Source organism: Narcine bancroftii, chromosome 10 (genome assembly GCF_036971445.1).
Source record: "Narcine bancroftii isolate sNarBan1 chromosome 10, sNarBan1.hap1, whole genome shotgun sequence".
Classification (NCBI taxonomy): Eukaryota; Metazoa; Chordata; class Chondrichthyes; order Torpediniformes; family Narcinidae; genus Narcine; species Narcine bancroftii.
Window position 1 is genome coordinate 34,104,803 of NC_091478.1, and position 21,748 is coordinate 34,126,550.

The 21,748-nt window shown below is 38.0% G+C and overlaps 1 protein-coding gene across 15 annotated transcripts in view; it reads left to right on the top strand.

Annotated features, from left to right (window-relative positions):
* LOC138744435 (kinesin-like protein KIF20B) overlaps positions 1-21,748 on the top strand; it is a 262,166-nt gene that overhangs the window by 58,144 nt on the left and 182,274 nt on the right. For all 15 annotated transcript variants that reach the window (XR_011345532.1, XR_011345530.1, XR_011345534.1 and 12 more), the window contains exons 19-24: positions 5,887-6,034; positions 7,367-8,573; positions 9,659-9,797; positions 14,566-14,685; positions 17,338-17,475; positions 20,832-20,925. Coding sequence is in view for 9 of the 15 variants with exons in the window: in XM_069900601.1 (XP_069756702.1) it covers positions 5,887-6,034; positions 7,367-8,573; positions 9,659-9,797; positions 14,566-14,685; positions 17,338-17,475; positions 20,832-20,925 (1,846 nt within the window). In the remaining 6 variants the exon portion in view is untranslated. The remainder of the gene's footprint in view (positions 1-5,886; positions 6,035-7,366; positions 8,574-9,658; positions 9,798-14,565; positions 14,686-17,337; positions 17,476-20,831; positions 20,926-21,748) is intronic.

Here is a 21,748-nt window from a genome sequence, read left to right on the forward strand (position 1 = left end):
ATTCAGATTCAGCACGTCCCCTTTAAAGGCAGCATGAGCTCAGTCACGTGGTGTATTGTGACATCAGAATCGCTGCCCAGGGTGCACACTGGAGGGGATGCTGGAGTTGGAGAGAAACCTCTGACGACGCCATTTCCCCATGGCTGCCCTTCCACGTGGCGATACAAGTGGGGCTGGTTCGTCATGACGATGTGTGCTGCCACAGAGGATTGTTTTGAGTCTGGGAAATTTGTTATTTTTCCTTTATTCGATTGAAAGTGTAAAATTCCTAATACTTTTTTTGTTATTATCAAGTAAACGCTTTTTTATGTGAAAAGTTAGGTTACAGTTTAAAATTGCAGAGACAATCTGCTTTAATAAACAAATTTATTTCAGATGTATAAATATTATAAAAGAAAATGCCTAAATTAAATATTCATAATCAAGATTAAAATGGGAAATTGATTTGAATAGGAAGATGAAGATGATTGGAAAAATTTGTGTAGAGATAATATGACTAAATTTGTTAATGTAAGGTACAGGTTGGTTCAATATTTTTTTACGTCAATTGTATTTAACCCTCAAAAATTAAAAATATTTTATCTTTAGATTTATGTTTTCGATGTGGAAAAGCGATAGGCTTTTTTTTCCCCCCCATTTGATTTAGTTATGCCCCTAAGTTGAGAACCTTTAGAATAAAAGGTAAATTATTTTTGGGGAAAAAAGTATTAAAAGTTAAACTTCCGTTTGATCCAATGCTGTTTTTATTAGGAGATAATGAAATGATTAGCTTAAAATTAAGATTAACTATGCATCAAACTGACTTTTTACGATTAGCTTTAGCTACATCAAAGAAATGTTTGGCTATCACTTGGAAATCTGATTTGGTGTTGGGGATATAAAGATGGCGTACAGAAATGAAATTGTGTATCCCTCTTAAAATAACTTATAATTTCTTTTTGAAAGAATGGAGCCCATATTTACAAATTCTTCAAGATATGAACTCTGTTCTGATAATTATTCTTGATTTCACATCTGTAAAGTTGAATTATATGTATAATTAATGATCTCTTTCTTTAGTGGGTATTGTATGGGGAGGAGGGTGGCAGGATAGAGAATTAATGGGGAGGGAGGGGGTGTTTTGTATATACATGTATTGTCCACAAGTTCATCTTTATAATTGAATGTTATTGTGGTTTTAAACTTTTAAAATAAAGTATACAAAAAAATCTGTTCTTCAATGAAGAATTTAACAATTATCTTATTAATTATGTTTGGAGTTTGCAATTGTATTTTGCTCACTCTTTACCTAATCAAATGCTAATGCTGATCCCAATAGCTTGATTAGGGGCTTACATTGGCTTTCTTGTTCTACCATCAATTTACACTTTTCATTCTTTCAGTTCCAATTTTTCACTTTTGTGTTCCGAACTCTATTCGCACTTAAATTTCCATGAGGCATATCTGCTTACTTCCTTTTTGTAAATTTCATTTAGTTCTCCATACATGTAATAATATCCAAGTACTCAATATAACAATCAAATATTAATATCCAATCTAGTACATGATTATATAAACCCCAACCCATTCCCCCAACTAAACTAACTTCAAAAGAAAAAGAAAGAAGGAAAAGAAAGAGATGAAATAATAAGAAAACAAAAAAGGTAAGAAACTAGAATAGAAATTTGGTTGACATAAGCTCCCCCCTTATCACATGGAATTAATCATGTAATATTTCAAGGAAGTTAACGAAGTTTCAAGGAAAAAGGTTTGTATATTAATTCCCTCAATTCTTAAGTATGGAGCCATATTTCTCAAATTATGTGATCTTCTCCAAAGGAATACAACTGTGTACTTTTACATTCCAACTTTCAATACCCAAATAGATATCTGATTTTCATGTCACTGCTATACATTTTCTTGCTAGTGCTAAAGCAATCTTAAAAAAAATTGTTTTGATATGTAGATAGTTTCAGCTTCAGTCTTATCCCCTCAATATTACCAAATAAAAATAACAATGGAGTTATTCCATATTTATTTTTTAATTGATCAAATGTAATTAAACCTCTACCTACATAACAATCTTCTATATACCTAATTCATTTCTGAAATCAAATATTTAAAAATTGATTATCCATTGAAAATGAAATGTCAGTTTTGGATCAAAGGCATTTTAGCCCGAATTGTACTCCTCATTCCAATTTCATCATTTACTTTATTCCAAATATTAATCAAATGCTTCAGCAAAGGTGCTTCCCTTTCCCCAAATAATAACTCTGCTTCCCATTTGTATATAAAATTTTCTGATTTTTTTTCTTTTCTTCTTTGTCTCTCCTATTTTATTAATTTCTATTTTAATCCATGCTGGTTTTCTTCCTCATCAAAAAAAGGGTTAAAAATCTCAATTGAGCTGTCTCATAATAATTTCTAAAATTTGGTAATTGCAAACCTAACTCAAATTTCCAAGTCAATTTATCTAAAGAAAACCTCGACATCTTGCCCTTCCAAAGAAAATTTCTAAATATATTTATTTAATTATTGATAAAACTTTTGTGGTATCATTATTGGTAATGTTTGAAACAAGTATTGAACCCAAGGAAATGTATTCCTTTTGACACAATTAACCCTACCCAGTTATGTAATTGACATCTTCCACTTATTGAAGTCCTCACAGATTTTCGTGAGTAAAGGTACATAATTCAGTTTGTATACATTCTCTAATTTATCTACCTGTTATACCTAAATATTTTGTCCCATTCACCGCCCATTTAAATTGAGTAACCTGCTGATATTGAGTGCAATCCCCTATAGTAAGAGGCATGATTTCACTTTTATCCAATTTGCTTTATAGCCTGAAACATTACCATATTCCTCTAATCTCAAATATATTTTGTGTAACAAACCTATTGGTTTCGTCAAGTAAATCAAAATATTGTCAGCGAATAGATGAATTTTGTATTCTTCTTGATTAACCGTAAACTGCCACAAGACCTTTAGTAAACCGGCTGTTGCTGAAATGAAGGGAGATGGTGCTGGTCCAGAAAGTTCAAATGCAGGAGTTGTTGGCTGGCCTTAGTGCTGGGCCTCCTTGCCGCTGTGGGTGTCAAGGCCTGCGGAGGGGTAGGACTCTTATCTCTGCACCCGTGTTGACCAGGAAATGCCTGCCCGTTGGTGAGTCCCAGATGTCAAGGAGGTTATCACAACCATCAACAATGGTTGGTCAGGGTGTTTCCCAAAAATCCACAGGGTGGGTGGCATTGATGGGCCTCTGCATCCCATCGCTGATGGTAGTAGAATTGCTGTCCCAGGGTGTTCACTTGGCTTTGCTCTCGCTGGGGGTTGTTTGTTGGGCTTGCTGATGTGGTCTAGGACATTGCTGATGTTCTTCCTCGCACTCCAGAGTATGTCGCCTGGGCAGCGATCTTCTGATGGTTGCTGAAACCCTTGTCTGTGAGCAAGAGCCGAATATTCTCTGGTGGCTGCACCAGAAAGATCTGCTCAAAGAACAGGCCAGGCTTGTGACCCTCTGTTAAAGTGAGCATCTCTCTTATTAAGACAGCAGGGCCCTACCCCCCCCCCCCCCAAATCTGTCCATATGCAGCAATTGGGCAGCGCGCTTGTGCTGTGAAAGTGTGGGTTAGTAGCTCCATGGACTGGTTACAGTCTAGAGATGCCTTTTTGGGCGGTCATTGGTAAAAATCTCCCTGCTTGCTGCTTATATCAAGGACAAAGGTGGATCTACTGTCCCTAGTAACCTTGTAGGCCTCCTCGTAGAGTTATAATGATGGTCTGTGTGCGCCATTCCTCACGAACATGTTCTGACAAGCCTTTAGGTCCTTTGGGATGATATGTTTGGGCTGGCCGTGCGGTGGGGGTTGCAGGACCAAGGACCCCACTTTTTGCAACAGGTTCTCAAGGGTCACTGTGTGGTCTTCCGGGGGATGATCGGGGTTCAGAAACTCCCCAGGGATGATTAAAGGCACACTGTAGACCATCTCCACCGCTGAAGCATTGAAGTTTTCCTTTGGCGCAGTGTGGATTCCCAGCAGGACTCGAGGCAGTTCATAGATCCAGTTGGGACCCTTGATCTAAACCATCAAGGCTGCCTTGAGATGCCTGTGGAAATGCTCCACCTACCTGTTAGCCTATGGGTGGTTTGCCGTGGTATGGTGGAGCTCCGTCCCTAGGCAGTTAGCTAGTGCCGCCTGGAGGTGAATTATGCCCCCTGTCTGAAGTGAGGTGCTCTGCTTGGAACAGGGAGTGTATCGATTCGTCAGAGCATCGGCTACCACGTTTTTCACTGCGATATGTTGAATGTCTCTGGTAAACTCTGACTCGTAGGACAGGTGCCTCTTTTCTCGGGCTGACCACTGGTCTGATACGTTATGGAAGGCGAAAGTCGATGGCTTGTGGTCAGTGTACATCCTGATTTGTTTGCCTTCCAAAAAGTAACAGAAATGTCTTACCACCAGGTACAGTGCTAACAGCACCCGGTTGAAAGCGCTGTATTTGAATTCTGGGAGACGGAGGTTCCTGCTGAAAAAGACCAGGGGTCACCATTGGCCCTCGGTGAGTTGTTCTAGCATGCCCCCTACTGCTCTGTTGGAGATGTTGAGAGTTAGTGGTAGGTGCCTCCAGTCTGGGGTCGACCAGGGTGTTGTTGGCCAGCTCGTCTTTGGCATTCCGGAACGTCCTGGAGGAATCCTCATCCCAAGCAATGTTTTTTGCCTTGCCAGTCATCAGCGCAAAGAGGGGCTGCATATTTGGTTTGCTCCGGATGCTGCCATAGGAAATCGACAACCCTTGCCGCTGTGTCCTTATTGGCGATATTCATGACGTAGAAGAAGTCTTCAGTGGTGATGTGGCGAAGTTGGAAGTAAATCTCTGCCTGCTTGAACCACACGTGTGGCTGCGACACTCAGAACGTCACGAGCCAGAGAGAGACTGCATGGATTTTCACTAGCTTTGCTTGATCCGTCATCTGCAGGTCCAACTGCTGGTTGGACCTTTCAGGGTCAATAATGTAGCTTACACACTATGCGAGCATGGAGAACAATGACACGCACACCAAAGCTTTGGTAAACGACTGATATATTGCTCTGGCCATTGTGTTTATATGGGCCCCTGGCTTTGATGTCAGGACCCTGATTCATTGGAGCGCCAGCCTCTGGTTGACCAGAGTCTGGTTGACCACGTGCAGGTCTGGGACGATGTCCAGGTCTGTGTGGTTGCTGCATTCATCGACCATTTTGCAGGCCGATCCATGTATCCGTATGTGGGCTGCTACAATATTATCAGAGATTAGATCAAAATTGAAACTTAATTTGTTTCAAAAGGAATTTGTGAAAATTGCATTAGCAGTTGCAAGAAAATGTATAATTGACATGGAAATTCGATTCCCATTTGGGAATCGACAGATGGCATGCTGAAATGCATAGCTGTATACCTCTTGAGAAGATTACGTATAATTTAATAAACAAATAGAATACTTTTTTAAAAATAAAATCTTGTCCCTGTATTTACATATTGTAGGTAGTTTATGTACTGGTATCCCCTGAACCTCAGAACCTTATCAACTCCTTGGAATCAGTATATAATTAATAATGTAAATCCAAAAGTTGATTTGAATGTACTGAAATTTTAGTAACCAGGTTTGTTTATTTTTAATTTTTTTTCTTACTTTCTCCTCTTTTTCCATCTTTGAGGACATGTCACCACTGCAGTAAACACTTTCCAGACAGGTTGGGAGGCCACGTTTCCTCCACACACAACAGTATCTGAATTGGACTTCTTGCCTTGGCATATGCATATTTTTTTAAAAAAATCAAAAGATTTCTTTAACTTGTTTGCTTTGCACTAATCTTTCAGAGAAGGGTGGGATTTGATTGTGTTATGTGTTGTAATTAGAGCAACATGCTAGAAAGCATTCAAGGAAAGTTGGAAATACATGGAATATCTGAAGAACCATGCAATAAACAAATGGAAAATCCTTCAATAAATAGAAAACGTTCTTGTGAAAATTGTCAACAGGAAGATGAACCACCTTCCAAGAAAGGTACACTTATTTCCTTTGGCATTAAAAATGATGAGATGCAAACTGGTATATTCTGTTCATGAATGTTGAAAGTATACTGACAGGTTGAATCACAGCGCATTTTGGGAATTTGATTACCCAGGAATGCAAAAGGTACCATAGTCCGGCACATCACAGGTTCCAACTTCCTAACCATTGAATGCATTTATAAGGTGTTGCCTAAAAAAGAATTAAACGTTATGAAGGACCACCATCTTCATCTCTTCTAACAGCGACTTTGTGCAAAATGTACAGAAGACTAAAGACGAGCAAGAACAGTTTCTTTACAACAGTTATTAGGCTTTTGAACTGCCCCATGTTTCATTTATTGGGAACTGTTCTGACACTACAAAAAGATGTTCTTCACTGTTGCAAAGTTTTTTAATCACTCTGATATCTGAATTTAAAAAAATTCTCAAGTATTCTAATCTGCTTTTAGTATTGTCGATTTTTATACTTAACAACTGTTCAGCTACTGAAACTGAGAATTTCAATGCACGTGTACACTGTAGAATGTGTATGGCAACAAATTCTATCGCAGAAAAGCATGTTTTGCAGACATCTACAAATTAAACTTTTTGAAATTCTGAATAAGTATTCTGCTGTGCACAAATAAATGTGAAATACATTTAGTTGCTGGATTGCCAAAAAACATTTAATTTTGAATTGTTTGGACCTATCCAACTTGATAGTCTATCCCACTTTAGGTGTCTAATTTATACCAGGTATTCAAGTTAATGAAATCTGAAGTATGTAACTTTTCATCAGTTAATTCCCCAGCTGCAAAAAAAAAAGCTGCTTTTTTTTTTGATGCATGGTGTATTTGCATGTAAATTGTGTTGTACAGGCCTGGATACGATAAACCAGAAGAGACCCCATGGTTTCTTTTGTAAATAAATTTTCATTCCAGGCCACTTTCTTTCCCTCAATAGCATGGGCTTTAATTTTGTATACTGAAATCTTGTGTGAGACCTTAAGATAATGTTTTGAAAATCAAATTATCTGTTTTATTCAGAGGGGCTGTGAAACAATAGTATGTCTTGTACTGAATGTCACATTTTATATATATATATATATAAAACATGAAGGTGCAGTGTCCTTGGTCCATGTGAAGCTTATTTCCCCATTCCCCTCACCCCAGCAAAAAAAACTTCCTGAATTTTGCACCATGTAATGTGTGGAGTTTGGTTTCAAAACTAATGGGTTAACTAACCAATTTGAAGCCCTTTTCACACTATTGATTACCCTGCAAAATTTGTTGCTCTCATTCCTGTTTTCCATTTAAGATGTTTGAACTTCTGATTCTCTTAATAGGTCAGTTTAACAAAGAGCTACACAAATGGACCAGCCTGAAAACTCTTGAACAGAAAGTTGAAGGCATGAGAAATGAATTGACTGCTAAAGATCAAGCAGTGACAACACAAAATGAAGAAATACAGTATTTAAAGGATCAGTTAGCTTTAACCCAAGAGAATCTCAACAATGAGAAAATATTAGAAGAACAAAATCAGTACATTGAAAGTCTAAAATTGCAACTAACTACTTCAGCAGATATTGTTTCAAAACTAACAGAGCAGATAGAAAACCAAAGTTCAAATTATGAAAAAATAGTACTTGAGCTTCAACATGAGAAGGAGTTAAATGTACAACATTCCCAAAAATCTAATCAGCTCGAGTTACAGATTGAATTAAGTAATCATGAAATTAGACAAAAAGAACAACAAAATAAAGCAATGGAAGAGAAAATAAGCAAGTTGATTGATTTCCAGAAGGAATCGGAATTGAATGTTGTAGAGCTGAAAAGTACAAAGGATTTACTGGAGAAAGCAAAGGGAGAATCTCTAAAAAAAATGATGGAAATTGAATCTCTTCAGAATCGAGTATCCGTACTTGCTGAGGAACTGGATAAGGCAAAGGCTGTGGTGCAAAGTCGAGACAATAAAACTATTGAAAATCTCCAGAAAGAACGTGATGTTGTTGATAAATTATTAGTCCAAAAAAGCCAGCAAATTCAAGAATTGGATGTAGAGCTTAAGTCCTTGAAGAAACAAAAAGCAGAGCTTCAGACCAAATGTACTGAACTGAAAGCAAATGAAGCTGTAAGTCAGAACTTGCTTCAGGAAAAAGATACCCAACTTCAAGAGTTGAAAGCAAATTTAAAGCTGATGGAAAATGAAATGCAAGCCCTAATGCACTGCAAAGAAAATCATGCAGAACTTGAGAAAGCAATTGAAAATTATCAACATGCAATGGAAGCTCAAGAATTGGAAATCTCAAAAAATAAAGCTACTTTATCCAGATTTGAGGAGCAATTGAAAGAAAGGGAAAAGTGCATTGCTGATCTGCAAAATAAATTACTTGACTCTGACAAATGTGTTGATCATTTTAAACTCAACCTAAAAACCCAAGTGGCAAAACTTGAGAATGAAGTCAGACAGGCCCAAGATAATTGGCACATTGCTCAAGAATCTTTAACAAAGAAAGAAGGGGAACTAGAGACCAAACATCTTGAATTCAATAAGTAAGTATGATGAAAATTATTTGGAAAATTTGACAGATGGTGGCTTTTTGATGAAAGCAATGAATATTAGTTTGTTAAACAAATGTGTTGGAAGAATAAAATTGCTGTTTTTTTAAAGTTATGATTAAATCATTGTTTCTATTGTAGTTGTTTTAATTTCCAGATCTGCAAGATATTGAAGGTTTTGTCTGTAAATATTTTTATATTTTAAGTAAAATGATTCCAACTGTGGGATTAACCAGGGAAGGGTTGAGGGCGAGCCAATATTTTATGAAGCTTCTTTTTAAAGTCGTAAGTGACTTGCAAATTTTAAAGCAGTGATATTAACAAAAAAAACTGCATGATCGAAAAGATAGAAGTGCAACAAATTTTTAATGTGAAGATCTTCCAAGTGCTTGCAAATTGAATAAAAACATTTTTTTTAAAAAAGTTAATTTAATGGAAGTGTCTTTGCTTTTAATTTTAAAAATGTGACTTTAAGCTAACATCCAAGGCATAACATTGACAATAATGTTGCTCTTTCTGTGCTGATGTATAATATCTTGACTCTGATCTGTCAATTCCTGGATCTGCCATGAGTGTTTCCATTAAACTGACATGACATCAAAATTAGCACTTGACAAAAAAGTAATGTATAATTTTTAATTTAACTTTAAACATACAATACTGTAACAGGCCAATTCAACCCTAAAAGTCCATGCCACCAAAATTACCCCCTATACCCAGATATGTTTTTGAAGCGTGGGAGGAAACCAGCCCCTAGAGATATCCCATGCAGTCATGGGGAGAATGTACAAATTCTTTACACAGCGTGGGATTCAAACCCAGGTCCAGTCCCGATCGCTGGCACTGTAACAGCGTTGCCACGCCAACAGAGTCCCCCTAATCTTGATGTTCCACGGTTTGATCTTAATGATCTTCAAGTTGGAATTTCTTTTGGTCCTTTGGTTGCACTACACAAAATAGCAGGTGATTATATGGTATGAAGCATAATAGATTTGACAATTGTAAAATTATGCTTTTGCAGCCATATTTTTTTTAATAAAATCTGTGATTGGTGAGAATATTTTATCTTTTCACGAAAGGTTGAAAAATGAACTTTCTGTTAGTGCCTCAAAATGTAAAAATTTGGCAATTGACCTTCAGAGTAAAGATGAGGAGTACAGAGAACTCAAGGAAAAATATGCAGATACTAAGAAACAAATACAACAGGTGGAGACAGAGGTGAGTATAATGGTTAGAATTTTAAAAAAATATCTGGTTGAAAACCTTTTAAATGCAATTCAAAATGTTGGAAATTGTTTTGAGTGGAGACTTTAAGTGTAAGGAGTAAGTGAAGATTGTGTAATTTCCCTAAATGGGGCTGAATGGGAATACAAATAATGGTTTGAATGACAACAAAGATAGGAGCTTTACTAAATTTAAAAAATTTTTTAACCAAAATACACACAAACATTTCCCTCTTGAATATACACAGTATCATTTTCTCTCCTTTTATTCCCCTCCCTTCCCTCCCTCCTTCCCACCCCCCTCCAAACCCATTAAACGTTCAACATATACAATACAATAAACCCATTAAACAATGTCATCACACAATGAAAATAAACAAGAAAATTGTGTCATCTACTTTTACACTCTGGGTCAGTTCATTTCGTCGTCTTCTCATTCTATCAGTTTAGGGGGTGGAGGTCCATGGTAGGCCCTCTCTGTTGTGTACCATGTACGGTTCCCAAATTTATTCAAATAATGTGACTTTATTTTTAAAATTATGTTATTTTTTCCCACTGGAATACATTTATTCATTTTTATGTACCATTGCTGTACTCAGGCTCTCTTCTGATTTCCAGGTTGACATTATTCCTTTTTTTGCTACAGCTAAGGCTATCATAATAAATCTTTTTTGTGCTTCATCCAGTTTGAGGCCTAATTCTTTACTACTTGTATTACTTAGAAGAAAGATCTCTGGATTTTTAGGTATGTTGCTTTTTATGATTTTATTTAATACCTGATTTACATCTTCCCAAAACTTTTTCACTTTCTCACATGCCCAAATTGCATGTATTGTTGTTCCCATTTCCTTCTTACAGCGAAAGCATCTATCTGATGCTGTTGGGTCCCATTTATTTAACGTTTGGAGCGTGGTATATAGCCTGTGTAACCAATTATATTGTATCATCCGTAACCTCGTGTTTATTATATTTCTCAGAGTTCCAGAGCATAGCTTTTCCCATGTTTCATTCTTTATCTTTGTTTAGATCTTGTTCCCACTTTTGTTTGGGTTTACAGCTTATTTAATCGTTCTCTTTCTCTTGCAGCTTGATGTACATGTTTGTTATAAATCCTTTAATTATCATTGTGTCTGTAATCACATATTCAAAGCTGCTTCCTTCTGGTAGCCTCAGCCTGCTTCCCAATTTGTCCTTTAAGTAGGTTTTCAGTTGGTGGTATGCAAACATTGTACCATGAGTTATACCATATTTGTACTTCATTTGTTCAAAAGATAATAGATTATTTCCCAAAAAAAAACAATTTTCTATTCTTTTGATCCCTTTTCTCTCCCATTCTATTGTGAAAGGGATTAGTTGATTTTGCGTCAATTGGTAGTTCTTAATTTGTTTTTTTTCCTTTCTACGTGAATCTTCTTCCAATTTTGAGCAGATGATGCAGTACTGGTGAACTTCTATATTGCACCAGTTTTTCATCCCACTTATAAAGTATATGTTCTGGTACCTTCTCCCATATTTTATCTAGCTCTAACCTGGTCCAATCTGATTTTTCCCTTGTTTGATAAAAATCTGATGGATATCTTAATTGTGCAACTCTATAATAATTCTCAAAGTTTGGTAGCTGTAAGCCTTTTGTACCATTCTGTTAATTTATCTCGTGCCATTCTTGCTTCTTCCTCCACCCCCCCCACCCTTCATAAGAATTTCCTTATTTTTTTAGCTCATTGAAGAATTTCTCTGTTAAGGGAATTGGTAATGATTGAAATAGGTATTGTATCCTTGGGAAGATATTTATTTTAATGCAATTTACCCTTCCTATCTGTGTTGGTGGTAAATCTTTCCAATGTTCTAAGTCATCTTGTAATGTCTTCAATAATGGCTGATAATTTAATTTTTATAGGTGGCCTAGATTATTATCTTGTCTAATACCTAGGTATCGGATTGTTTCTGTTTGCCATTTAAATGGTGGTTCTTTCTTAAACTTTGTGAAATCTGCATTATTCATTGGCATCGTTTCTCTTTTATTTGTGTTGATCTTGTACCACGATATTTCTCCATTTTCCTTCAATTTCTTATATAATTCTTTTTTTGATAATTCTGGTTCTGTTAAGTATACTATGATGTCATCTGCAAATAAAGTAATTTTATATTCCTTCTTTTATTTTTATCCCTTTTATTTTACTTTCTGTTCTTATCAGTTCTGCCAAGGGTTCTACAGCTAAAGTGAACAGTGAGGGAGATAATGGACTATCCCTGCCTAGTTGACCTGCTTAATTTAAATTGGTTCGATTATATATCCATTTACTGTCACATTCGCCAATGGTCCCTTATATAATGCTTTAATCCAATTAATATATTTCTCTGATAAATTGAACCTCTGCAGTACTTTGAATAAATAATTCCATTCTACCCTGTCAAAGGCTTTCTCTGTGTCTAAAGCAACCGCTACTGTTGGCATCTTATTTGTTTGTACTGCATGGATTAAGTTAATTAACTTACAGATATTGTCCGTTGTTCGTCTTTTCTTAATAAATCCAGCTTGATCTTGTTTTACTATTTTTGGTACACAGTCGGCCAATCTGTTTGCTAATAGTTTTGCTATTATCTTGTATTCTGAGTTAAGTAGAGATATTGGTCTATATGATGCTGGTGTTAGTGGATCTTTCCCTGTCTTTGGTATTACTGTAATTATTGCTGTTTTACATGAATCTGGCATGTTTTGTGTTTCTTCAATCTGGTTCATTACCATATTACCAGGAGAGGAGGAATTAGTAACTCTTTAAATGTTTTATAGAATTCTATTGGGAGTCCGTCCTGTCCAGGCGTTTTATTGTTCGGTAGCTTTTTTAATATATCTTGTATTTCCTCTATTTCAAATGGTTTTATTAATTTGTTTTGCTTCTCTTGCAATTTTGGTAGTTCAATTTAGCTAGAAACTCATCTATTTTGTCTTCTTTCCTTTAGTTCTCAGTTCCATATAATTGCTTGTAGAATTCCTTAAAGTTTTCATTGATCTCTCTTGGGTTGTATGTAATTTGTTTGTCCTTTTTCCTTGATGCCAATACCGTTCTTTTAGCTTGTTCTGTTTTAAGCTGCCAAGCCAGTGTTTTGTGTGTTTTATTTCTCCTAGCTCTTAATACTTCTGCTTTATTTTCATTATATTCTTCTCCACCTTATACGTTTGTAGTGTTTTGTATTTTATTTGAGCTTTACTAACTTCTTGATGTAAATAAAATAGTCATTTTATTCTGCGATTTTGGTGCCAGCTTTCAAATTATTTTGTCTGCTGTCAGCTGCTTTGATTCTATATTGTCTGTGATTTGTTCTGTAGGAGTTTGGCTGATGACTATTAAGTTGCCATTTGCTTTACTTGAGTAAAAATGACATTCTTTAATTGTTTTTCCCACTGTTCTCAAGCTAATATGCCAGATCTTGCTGCTAGTGGATTCCAATGTTAATCTAGGAGTTAATTTCAATTTTTATAGTCCTGTCTTTGTCGATTTGTACTCCCAAACTAAACAAATCCTGACTGATTTGACTCTGCCAGCTATGAGAGGTTTGTGCAATGGAACACACTTGGTGGGAGGGGGAAATTAAAAGAATCAGGCCCAGTCATAAAACTGGTAAATCTCTGACAGCCAGTCTAATTATCACCATTCACTACATCATCCATCAAACCCATTAAAATCTTCACTTTTCTGTGCCCCAGTAATTCATAAACTGAAAACTGTTCAAATATTGAATTTCTAAATGATTAACCTTTAAATGTAACTAAAAGGTGAGCACATGATTGTACCTAAGCAAAATGGGATTCATTAATTATTTAAAATGCATTTAATGTTTTGTGCTCTAGCTTCCTCTGTTCAGATAATGTTGAGTTGCTGCTCTGATGCTCAGTCTACCTTTGGACAAGGTTGACCACATTTCCCAGCAAACGCTTGGTATCTTTAGCAAGTTTGCATTGAATTACTGAGTTCCCAATCTTGGAGTACAATTGAAAAGTTTGCCACTTTTGTTTGTGTTGAAGTTCAGAATTCAGTTTATCTTGATGTAGAAAATTTTGCATGGTGGGTGTTAAGGGCTCTTGGTAAGTCATTAAAAATTGACAGAGAAATGGAACTTGAGCCTTTGTCATTAGTAGATATGTGATGATCATATGGGAAGAAAATGAGGCAATGACTTTGGGGTGATATTGTTTTGAGGCATTAGTAATAAATTACTCAAGTTTTCTGAGCTCTGGGAAGATTGAGCTCTGTTTGTAAATGTGAGGTCATCCACTTTTAAAGAGAAACTAGATCTTGTTAGTTAAATAGTGAAAGATTGCATGCTATTGTGCAGAGGGAGTAGTTATGCATGAATTGGAAATGTTTCCACGTGCAGCAGGTAATCGAAAAGGGAAATGGAATTTTGAGTTAATTGCTATAAGGATTAAATTTAAGAGCTGGGATGTTTTAATGCAACTGTAGAGGTCACACCTGGAGTACTGCTTGCATTTCTATTCTTGCTTGATGAAAAATGTACTGACATTGGAGGTGGTGCAGAGGAGATTCACCAAAGATTAATTCCAAAGCTGAGGGGGTTAGTCTGTGAGGAGATGTCAGTTACCTGGAACTGTATTTGCTGGCTGGGGAAAAGGCAAGTCGGTGGAGCTGAGACCATATCAAAATCAACTGTGATGTTATGTAATGGCACAGAAGGCTCAATGGGCCTTTCCTGCTTTTGTGGTGTTTGCCAATTTTGACATGGTATTTTTCTCAAATTTTTAGATTTCCAGAAAGCAGGAAGAAGAAAAATTACTGAAACATAAGGTTTCAGAACTTGAGAGAACAAAGAATCAAATGACTCATGAAATTGAGATGAAAGAGCGAACAATTCAACAATTAAAGGTTTATTTTGTTTAAATAGCTGTTTTAATTGCTGAGATAAAAGCCCATTTGAAGCATAAGTACATAAACCAATTGAAGGTTATTGGAATTTCAGTAAAGTGGAATTAAATCCAGATCAGCAATGATCTTTAATGGTTGAAAAAAGGGGATTAAACATTTGTGTATGGCTCCTTCTCAGAAAAAAAACAACCATCCAGTTGGAAAACTGTCTTCAGTTTCTACATAATCTGCCCTTTTTTTATTCCCCCTCTGAACATTGTTGCATTTATATTTATAATTTATTAATCTTTTGAAGTTTCAGATTCTTTCTATGATCTGATTCTAAAGGCCTCACCAAATGAACTTTGTCCTTCTTTCAATATGTTATTCAAAATTTATTTTCCTTAATGCTTTGCCAAAATTGATCTACCCTTGTACTGTCAAACATTCTCACAAAACAGCCACTGAGAAGGTGGCGAAGCGATGAATATTTGAAGACCTCATTCTAGACACAAAACTGGAATGCTGGAAAACTAGAAAAGCACACGATGCTGGAGGAACTCAGTGGGTCAGGCAGCAACTGTGGAAAGCAACAGGCAGATGGTTTCACATGAAACTCTTTATCAAGACTGGGAATAAAGAGAGCAGAAGTGGGAGGGGTGAATACAGGTGGAAGGGGAAAGGAGGGCAGAAAAGAAAGGGGGGAGCTGGGAGGTGAATGGATGAAAAGATTGAAAAATTCAGAATGATAGTTAATTTTGGAATTGAGGGAAGGTGGGGGAGCTGAGGAAGGAAAGTGTAGGTGAAGGGCAGGTTTAAAAAGATAGGTAAGGGAAGGAGGAATGGGGTCACAAGGATCTGGGGAAGGGAGGGTAGAAAATGGGAGTGGTTGATGGAAATAGTTTGGCAATGGTAAATTTTAGTTTCCCTACCCTTATTTTGTCATATATGCCCAATGCGTGTACACTTCAATTCCTCCATCAGGAAGGGTTGATGCTCTTCTTCCTTGATAATGGACCTAACCAACTCCCATCCATCACCATAATCCATTGTCTGGCAGAGCTAGTACCCAACCATAACTTCTCTTGGACTCCTCTCACTTTTGCCAACTATGGGTACTTGCTTAGGCCCCAGCTATGCTCATCTTCAGCAGTGTGGAACAATCTATGTTGTAAGCTTGTGCAGATAATGCTCCTAATCTTGTCACTGCTGCATTGATTTCTATATTGATGCTGCATCCTGTATGCACCAGCTCATCAAATTTATTAACCACCAACATCTGCCCTTCTGACCGATTTGCTTGACTCCATCTCTGGTACCTCTCTTCCCTTTCTTGATCTTTCTGACTCCCTTTGGAGATGGACTATCAAATGACATCTTTAGCAAACATTGAATTGCAGTTTACTGGATGACTCCCCTTTACACCCTATCTCTTGTAAGGATGCTATTCCCTTCTTTCAGTTCCTCTCTCTGCTGCATCTGCTCCTATGAGGCTTTCAATTCCAGGACATCCACTAAATCCTCTTCAATAAGAGTGATTTCACTTCCTTTGCTATTAATGCAGCCCTTGCATGTTTCTCCTCCATTTCCTGCACATCTGCCCCATGATACAACAAAAAGGATTCTCCTGATTTTCCATCCACCAGCCTCCACCTCCAATATCTATTCTCTGTAATCTTGTCACTGCCCACACGATCCCTCCCCTGGCACTTATCTCTATGACTGCAGCAACTGCTACACTTGCACCAACATGACTTTCTCACTTTCATCCAGGACCTAAATAGCCATTCCAAGCAAGGCAGTGCTTCAACTACAAATCTGAAAGGATCGTTTATTGCATCCATCGATCCCAGTGCAGCTTCTATCTACGATGGATTATTTTGTCGAGTATCTCGCTCAATCTGGCACAACAGCCTTGTAACTAGACATTTTAATTCCACTTCTCGTATACCAGACTTGCATGTTTGTCCATGGCCTGCCTTCCAAATTAAGGCCACATGCATATTTGAAAAACAACACCTTTTATTTATCTTGGCAGTCTCTAACCAGATGGCATAAATATTGGTGTCCAGTTTCCCATAACCTCCACCTTGTTTTCTCTCATGCCTTTTTCCCTTCTGGCCCTATTCCTCATTTTCTTCTCTCACCTTTTCAATCTGTTCTTCATCTGCAACTTCTAGCACCTCACCTTTTTCCATTTCATGATTCTTTGTCTTCTCCAATCACTGTTTACTCCGTCTTTTCCTCGTATCACCACCCAGCTTCTTATTACCATTTCTTTTCCCCTGTACACATCCTTCCACTTGTCACCTGCCAGTTTGTGGTCCTCCCCCTTACCCCACTATTGTTTTGGCTTCTGCCCACTTCCCAGACTTGGTGTTTTGACTTGAAGCATTAACTGTCCCATTGCCTTCCGTGGATGCTGCATAATCTGCTGAGTTCCTCCAGCATTTTGGGTCCGAGATACAATTTCATATGCAGTAGATTAGATATATACTCTCAGGCTGCTTGTTCTTTTCCCATTGCTTTTTGTGCTTCCACTACTCTGTCACATGATGTGCAGTGAATCTCAGTTTCATGGTTACATCATGTTATTAGCTCCATGTTTTGCATATGTTGTAAATGCTGTGCAAATTATTTTAAAATGACTCTTGATATGCCACATGGTTGCAGGTGTGCCATAATGAAGCTGACTTGAAAAATAAGGTAGAAATCTTAATGACCACCTTAAACGAGAAAGAATTAGCTTTAAGAAAATTGGACAAACTCTTGGAAGAGAGTAAAACTTTGCACCAAGAGAAGGAAGAGCAGGTTAGTCTGCAATTTTACATTTTACTATCATCCATAAACTTGCTAGTCGTGCCATGTATGTTTTCATCTAAATCACTGATTAAACAGAAATGGGCCCATCATTTGAACCCTCTGGCATACTGCTAGTCACAGGCCTTCCGTCTGGAAAACATCCTTCCACCATCACCCTCTGCTTTCTTACACATTGCCAATTTTTTATTTATTTGCAATCTCACCTTGGATCTCATGTGATCTAACCTTCCAGAGCAGACTACTGTACAGAAGCTGATCAAATGGATCCCTACAAAGGGGAGGGGAAGTCAACATCTACAACTCTGCCCTTGGTCACTTGTTCAAAACTTTTTGAGGCACGACCACCCAGTTACGAAGCCATGCTGACACTCCCAAAGCAACCTTTGTCTATCCAAGTCCAGGACTATCCTCCTCCACAGAATAATTAGTTCAGTACAACTCTGATTATCCAAAATGGGCCTGGTCCTGACTTTTTTGGAGAACTGGTAATATTTTAAAAAGAGCTCAGTAGCAACAGCAAATCACTTGTAACACCTATTTAAACAACCACAAACAACATGCTAAGGCTTTTTAAGCATTAAAATATGTTTAATTCTCACAAAAAAAATGTTGGCCACTGTCAATCACCAATATGTCTCCACCAAGGCCCCGCTCGTGCTGGGAACGCAAGAGTCCCCCCCTTGCCTAGGAACTTGAGGTCTGCTGCTCCCAGCGCCAAGAGCCCGAGATCCACTGCTGCTGCTGCTGCTGGGAGTCTGATGTCCCTGGTCAGTTCAGCTCTGAAATCCTCATTTATCCAAAATATTTCCAGAGAATCTGATTTCGGATAATTGGAATTGTACTGTATTTTACCAACCACAGATGTTAGCATCACTGGCCTATAGTTCGTACTTTACAAGCTTGGCCTGCAGTTGCAGGGGATGAGTGCAATACAGAAAACCTGTCCTCACGTCTTCTGCCATTAACTCTGCTTTCCCGTACATATATTTCCCGCATATCTGCCTTGGCTCTTTCTGCCCTGAGAAACAACAAGGACATTCCTCTTGTCCTCGCCTACCACTGCACCGGCTTCCACACACAACGCGTTCTTTATACTTTCTGCCACCAACAACAGGATCCCACCACCAGACACATCTTTCTCTCCCCTCTCTGCTTTTCTTAGGGACCACTTGGGACCTCTGGAACTCTCGTCCACTCTTCCCTTCCCATGAATAGCTCATCTGTACCAACTCCTGTAACGAGAAGAAATGCTATGCTTGTGCCAACACCTCCTCCCAAGTGGGGCTCGAGTCTTTCCAAGTGAAGCAATACTTGTGAGTCTGAGACCATGTACTGCACCTGGTGTCCCCTGTACATCAGGGAGACTGGATATAGACTAGATCATTTGTTGAACACCTTTGCTCTGTCCAATGCAACAGCAAGGATCTCCCACTAGTCAAAGAAGGGTAGCTCCTTGATGGAAGGAAGGGAAAGGGTGAAGAGAAAGGGTTACCTTTTATTTTGGATGCTGTGTGTCCAGAGTTTCTCCAGATCATTTGGGTATTGCAGTAGACTCCTGTCAAAGTACTTTCAAAAACATTGCATGTCCTTCAAACAACCTGTTCCAATTAACTTGAGTTTGTTTTTGAATCTTCTAAGTTGGTCTTACCTAATTCCAAATTTTAACTTGCAGTCCTTCATTGTCTCTCTGACTATCTTAAAACTCAGAACAATGGTCACTGGTCCCTAAAGTTCATCCACAAACAGTTTGTCCATTTGCCCTTCTCAATTTCCTAATATAACTTCAAGAATAGCCCTCTGCCTGTGGTAACCTCTACATATTGCTAGAGGAAGCTTTCCTGAACACGTTTGACAAATTCCATCCCATGTAAACCTTCCACACTATGACTTCCCCATTCAATATTTGGCAAGTTAAATCCCCTACTATGACAACCTTATTTGATCCATAGCTGGCAGCAATCTTGCATATTTGGTCCTCTAATTCTCATTAACTATTTTGGGGGTGGGGTGGGGGGTGCATTACATTGCCAACAAGTTGATCATGCCTTTCTTGTTCCTTGGCTCTAGCCAAGCAGCCTCACAAGCCAACCTATTTGTAATGCCACCTCTGAACATTGCTGTGACATCCTCCTTCATCAATAAGACAACACCCCATCTTTTACCCCTGCTTCTGCCTTTCCTGAAGCAACTGTACCCTGCAATGTTGAACTGCCAGTCCTGCCTTCTTTTAACCAGGTTTCTATGACTATTACGTCCAAGTCACTTGTGATTATCCATGCTCTAGGTTCATCTGCCAAACATTTCACATTAAAATAGACTCAATTTAAACTAGTAGTTCTTTCTCATGCCTGCTAAACTTTTCTCAAAAACCTAAATCTCTGTCCCCTGCACTAGCTCCACAGCCACAAATTCATCCAGCTGATCTTCCTACTTCTACAGGATCTCGTCCCTTGATCTACCTCTATAATTTGTATCAATGTGTAGAATAATTCACCCTTGCCTGACTATTCTTTAATGCTTTGTGGCACTCAGAAGGCAACACTTGATCTTGGCATCTCTTCCACAGCCACTGAATTTCATGTTGATGCCCACTGTTCTGCTCACTATTGTATCTCCACTCACTGTCACCCTTGCCTTCTGAGCCTCTGAGGTGGTTAGAGCCACTGATTGACTGTTGCTGCTAGCCCCTGAAGCTGCTTCTTCAATCCCACCACTTCTCCCCCCACCCCCAAAACACTATTGAAAGCAATATCGCTGTTATTTAAGAGTGCCACAGAACTCTGGACTGTCAGCATACTCCCCTTGACTCACCTAGTAGTCACCCTTCCATTTGTTGGTGGCCCCTTGGATATAATCACTTCAGTGAAAGACTCATCCATAATGTTTTCAGCATCTCTGGTTATCCTGAGTACATACAACTGTAACCTTAGTTTCTTGAGTTGTCTGTCAGGAGCTGCAGCTGGGTACACCTCCCACAGATGTCTGCAGGGATACCACAAGTATCCTTGATTTCCAACATGGCAGGAGGAGCATTCCACTGCCCTGACAGCCATCCTCCTTACTAAGCAGCCTCTGCTCACTGAAGCCACAAAGTCCCATTCACGCACTTCCCCCACCAAAAATGGCTGCTCCACTTTAGCAACCCTTTCCTTTTATCGGCCACAGGAGCTCCACATAATCACCAGAAGGATCCTTGTAATTGCATTAAGAGCTATACAGTATTTGTTGGAAATGTCTAAAATTTATGGAACAAAATAATCAGTTTTTTTTGTTTTTAAATATATTCCTTAGTTGTTGACACATTTCTTTGATTTCTACATTGCTTCCATAATACTTTGATACAGAGATCAAATGAAGAAAACAAACTAACGTCTGATTCATGCATTGTGCCAGCTGTCAAGGTTGAAGAAGCTGTACATCTTTTACAGACTACCAAAGGTATTCAATAAAAATATATGATTGAGATTTTGACAACAGTGGCTTTATTTAGATACTAATGATTTTGGAAGCTTGGGGAGCTTCATTTGAGTGTTTGAGAGGTTGTCTATCAGTAACAAATTTATTGTGAATAATTAGAAGCAAGGTATGAAACAGAAAAATAGGTCCTGTGGCCGAACTTTTCGAAACCCTCTCATAACCTTTTTAAAAAGATTCTATCAAAGCTTTTATGGTGAGGCAATCCATTAGTGGGGTACCACTTCTTACCAAATGGTTCCCCATTTTTCCCTGCATCTCTCTGACAAGATCCTCCTCTTTGGATTTCCTGCTTTGTTCTACTCCATCTCAATTAAAATACTTGCTCTCCCAGTACTGTAAAACTGGTTCTTTCATCTCCACCTTGATTCATTGTGTTTACTCTTTTGACTTCATTGACTATCTTTCCTAGACCTCACCTGCATCCACTTGCCAAATCGTTTTGTAGTCATCTCTTTAGTCTTGCTATCTAATACAGCCTCATTAATTTGGTTTGTGTATTGAGGTTTTGTCCAACTACATTTCTGTATCACACTTTATTCATCTCCTAATTTCCTTCCAGCTCATCACAGTCTGTAATAAGAATACTTCCAATTCATTTAAACCCATGTTCAAAAATTTCAAATGTCCTAATTTTTAACAATTTGTTCTTAAAGGCAATTTACAATCTGTTCAGATGCACCCACACAGTGATATTCTTTGATATTCTAGCTTCCTTTAATAACCATTACTCATGTGCTGCAGCCTTATCTTTGATTTCTAAAATTCAAAGTTTGTACACTTATAT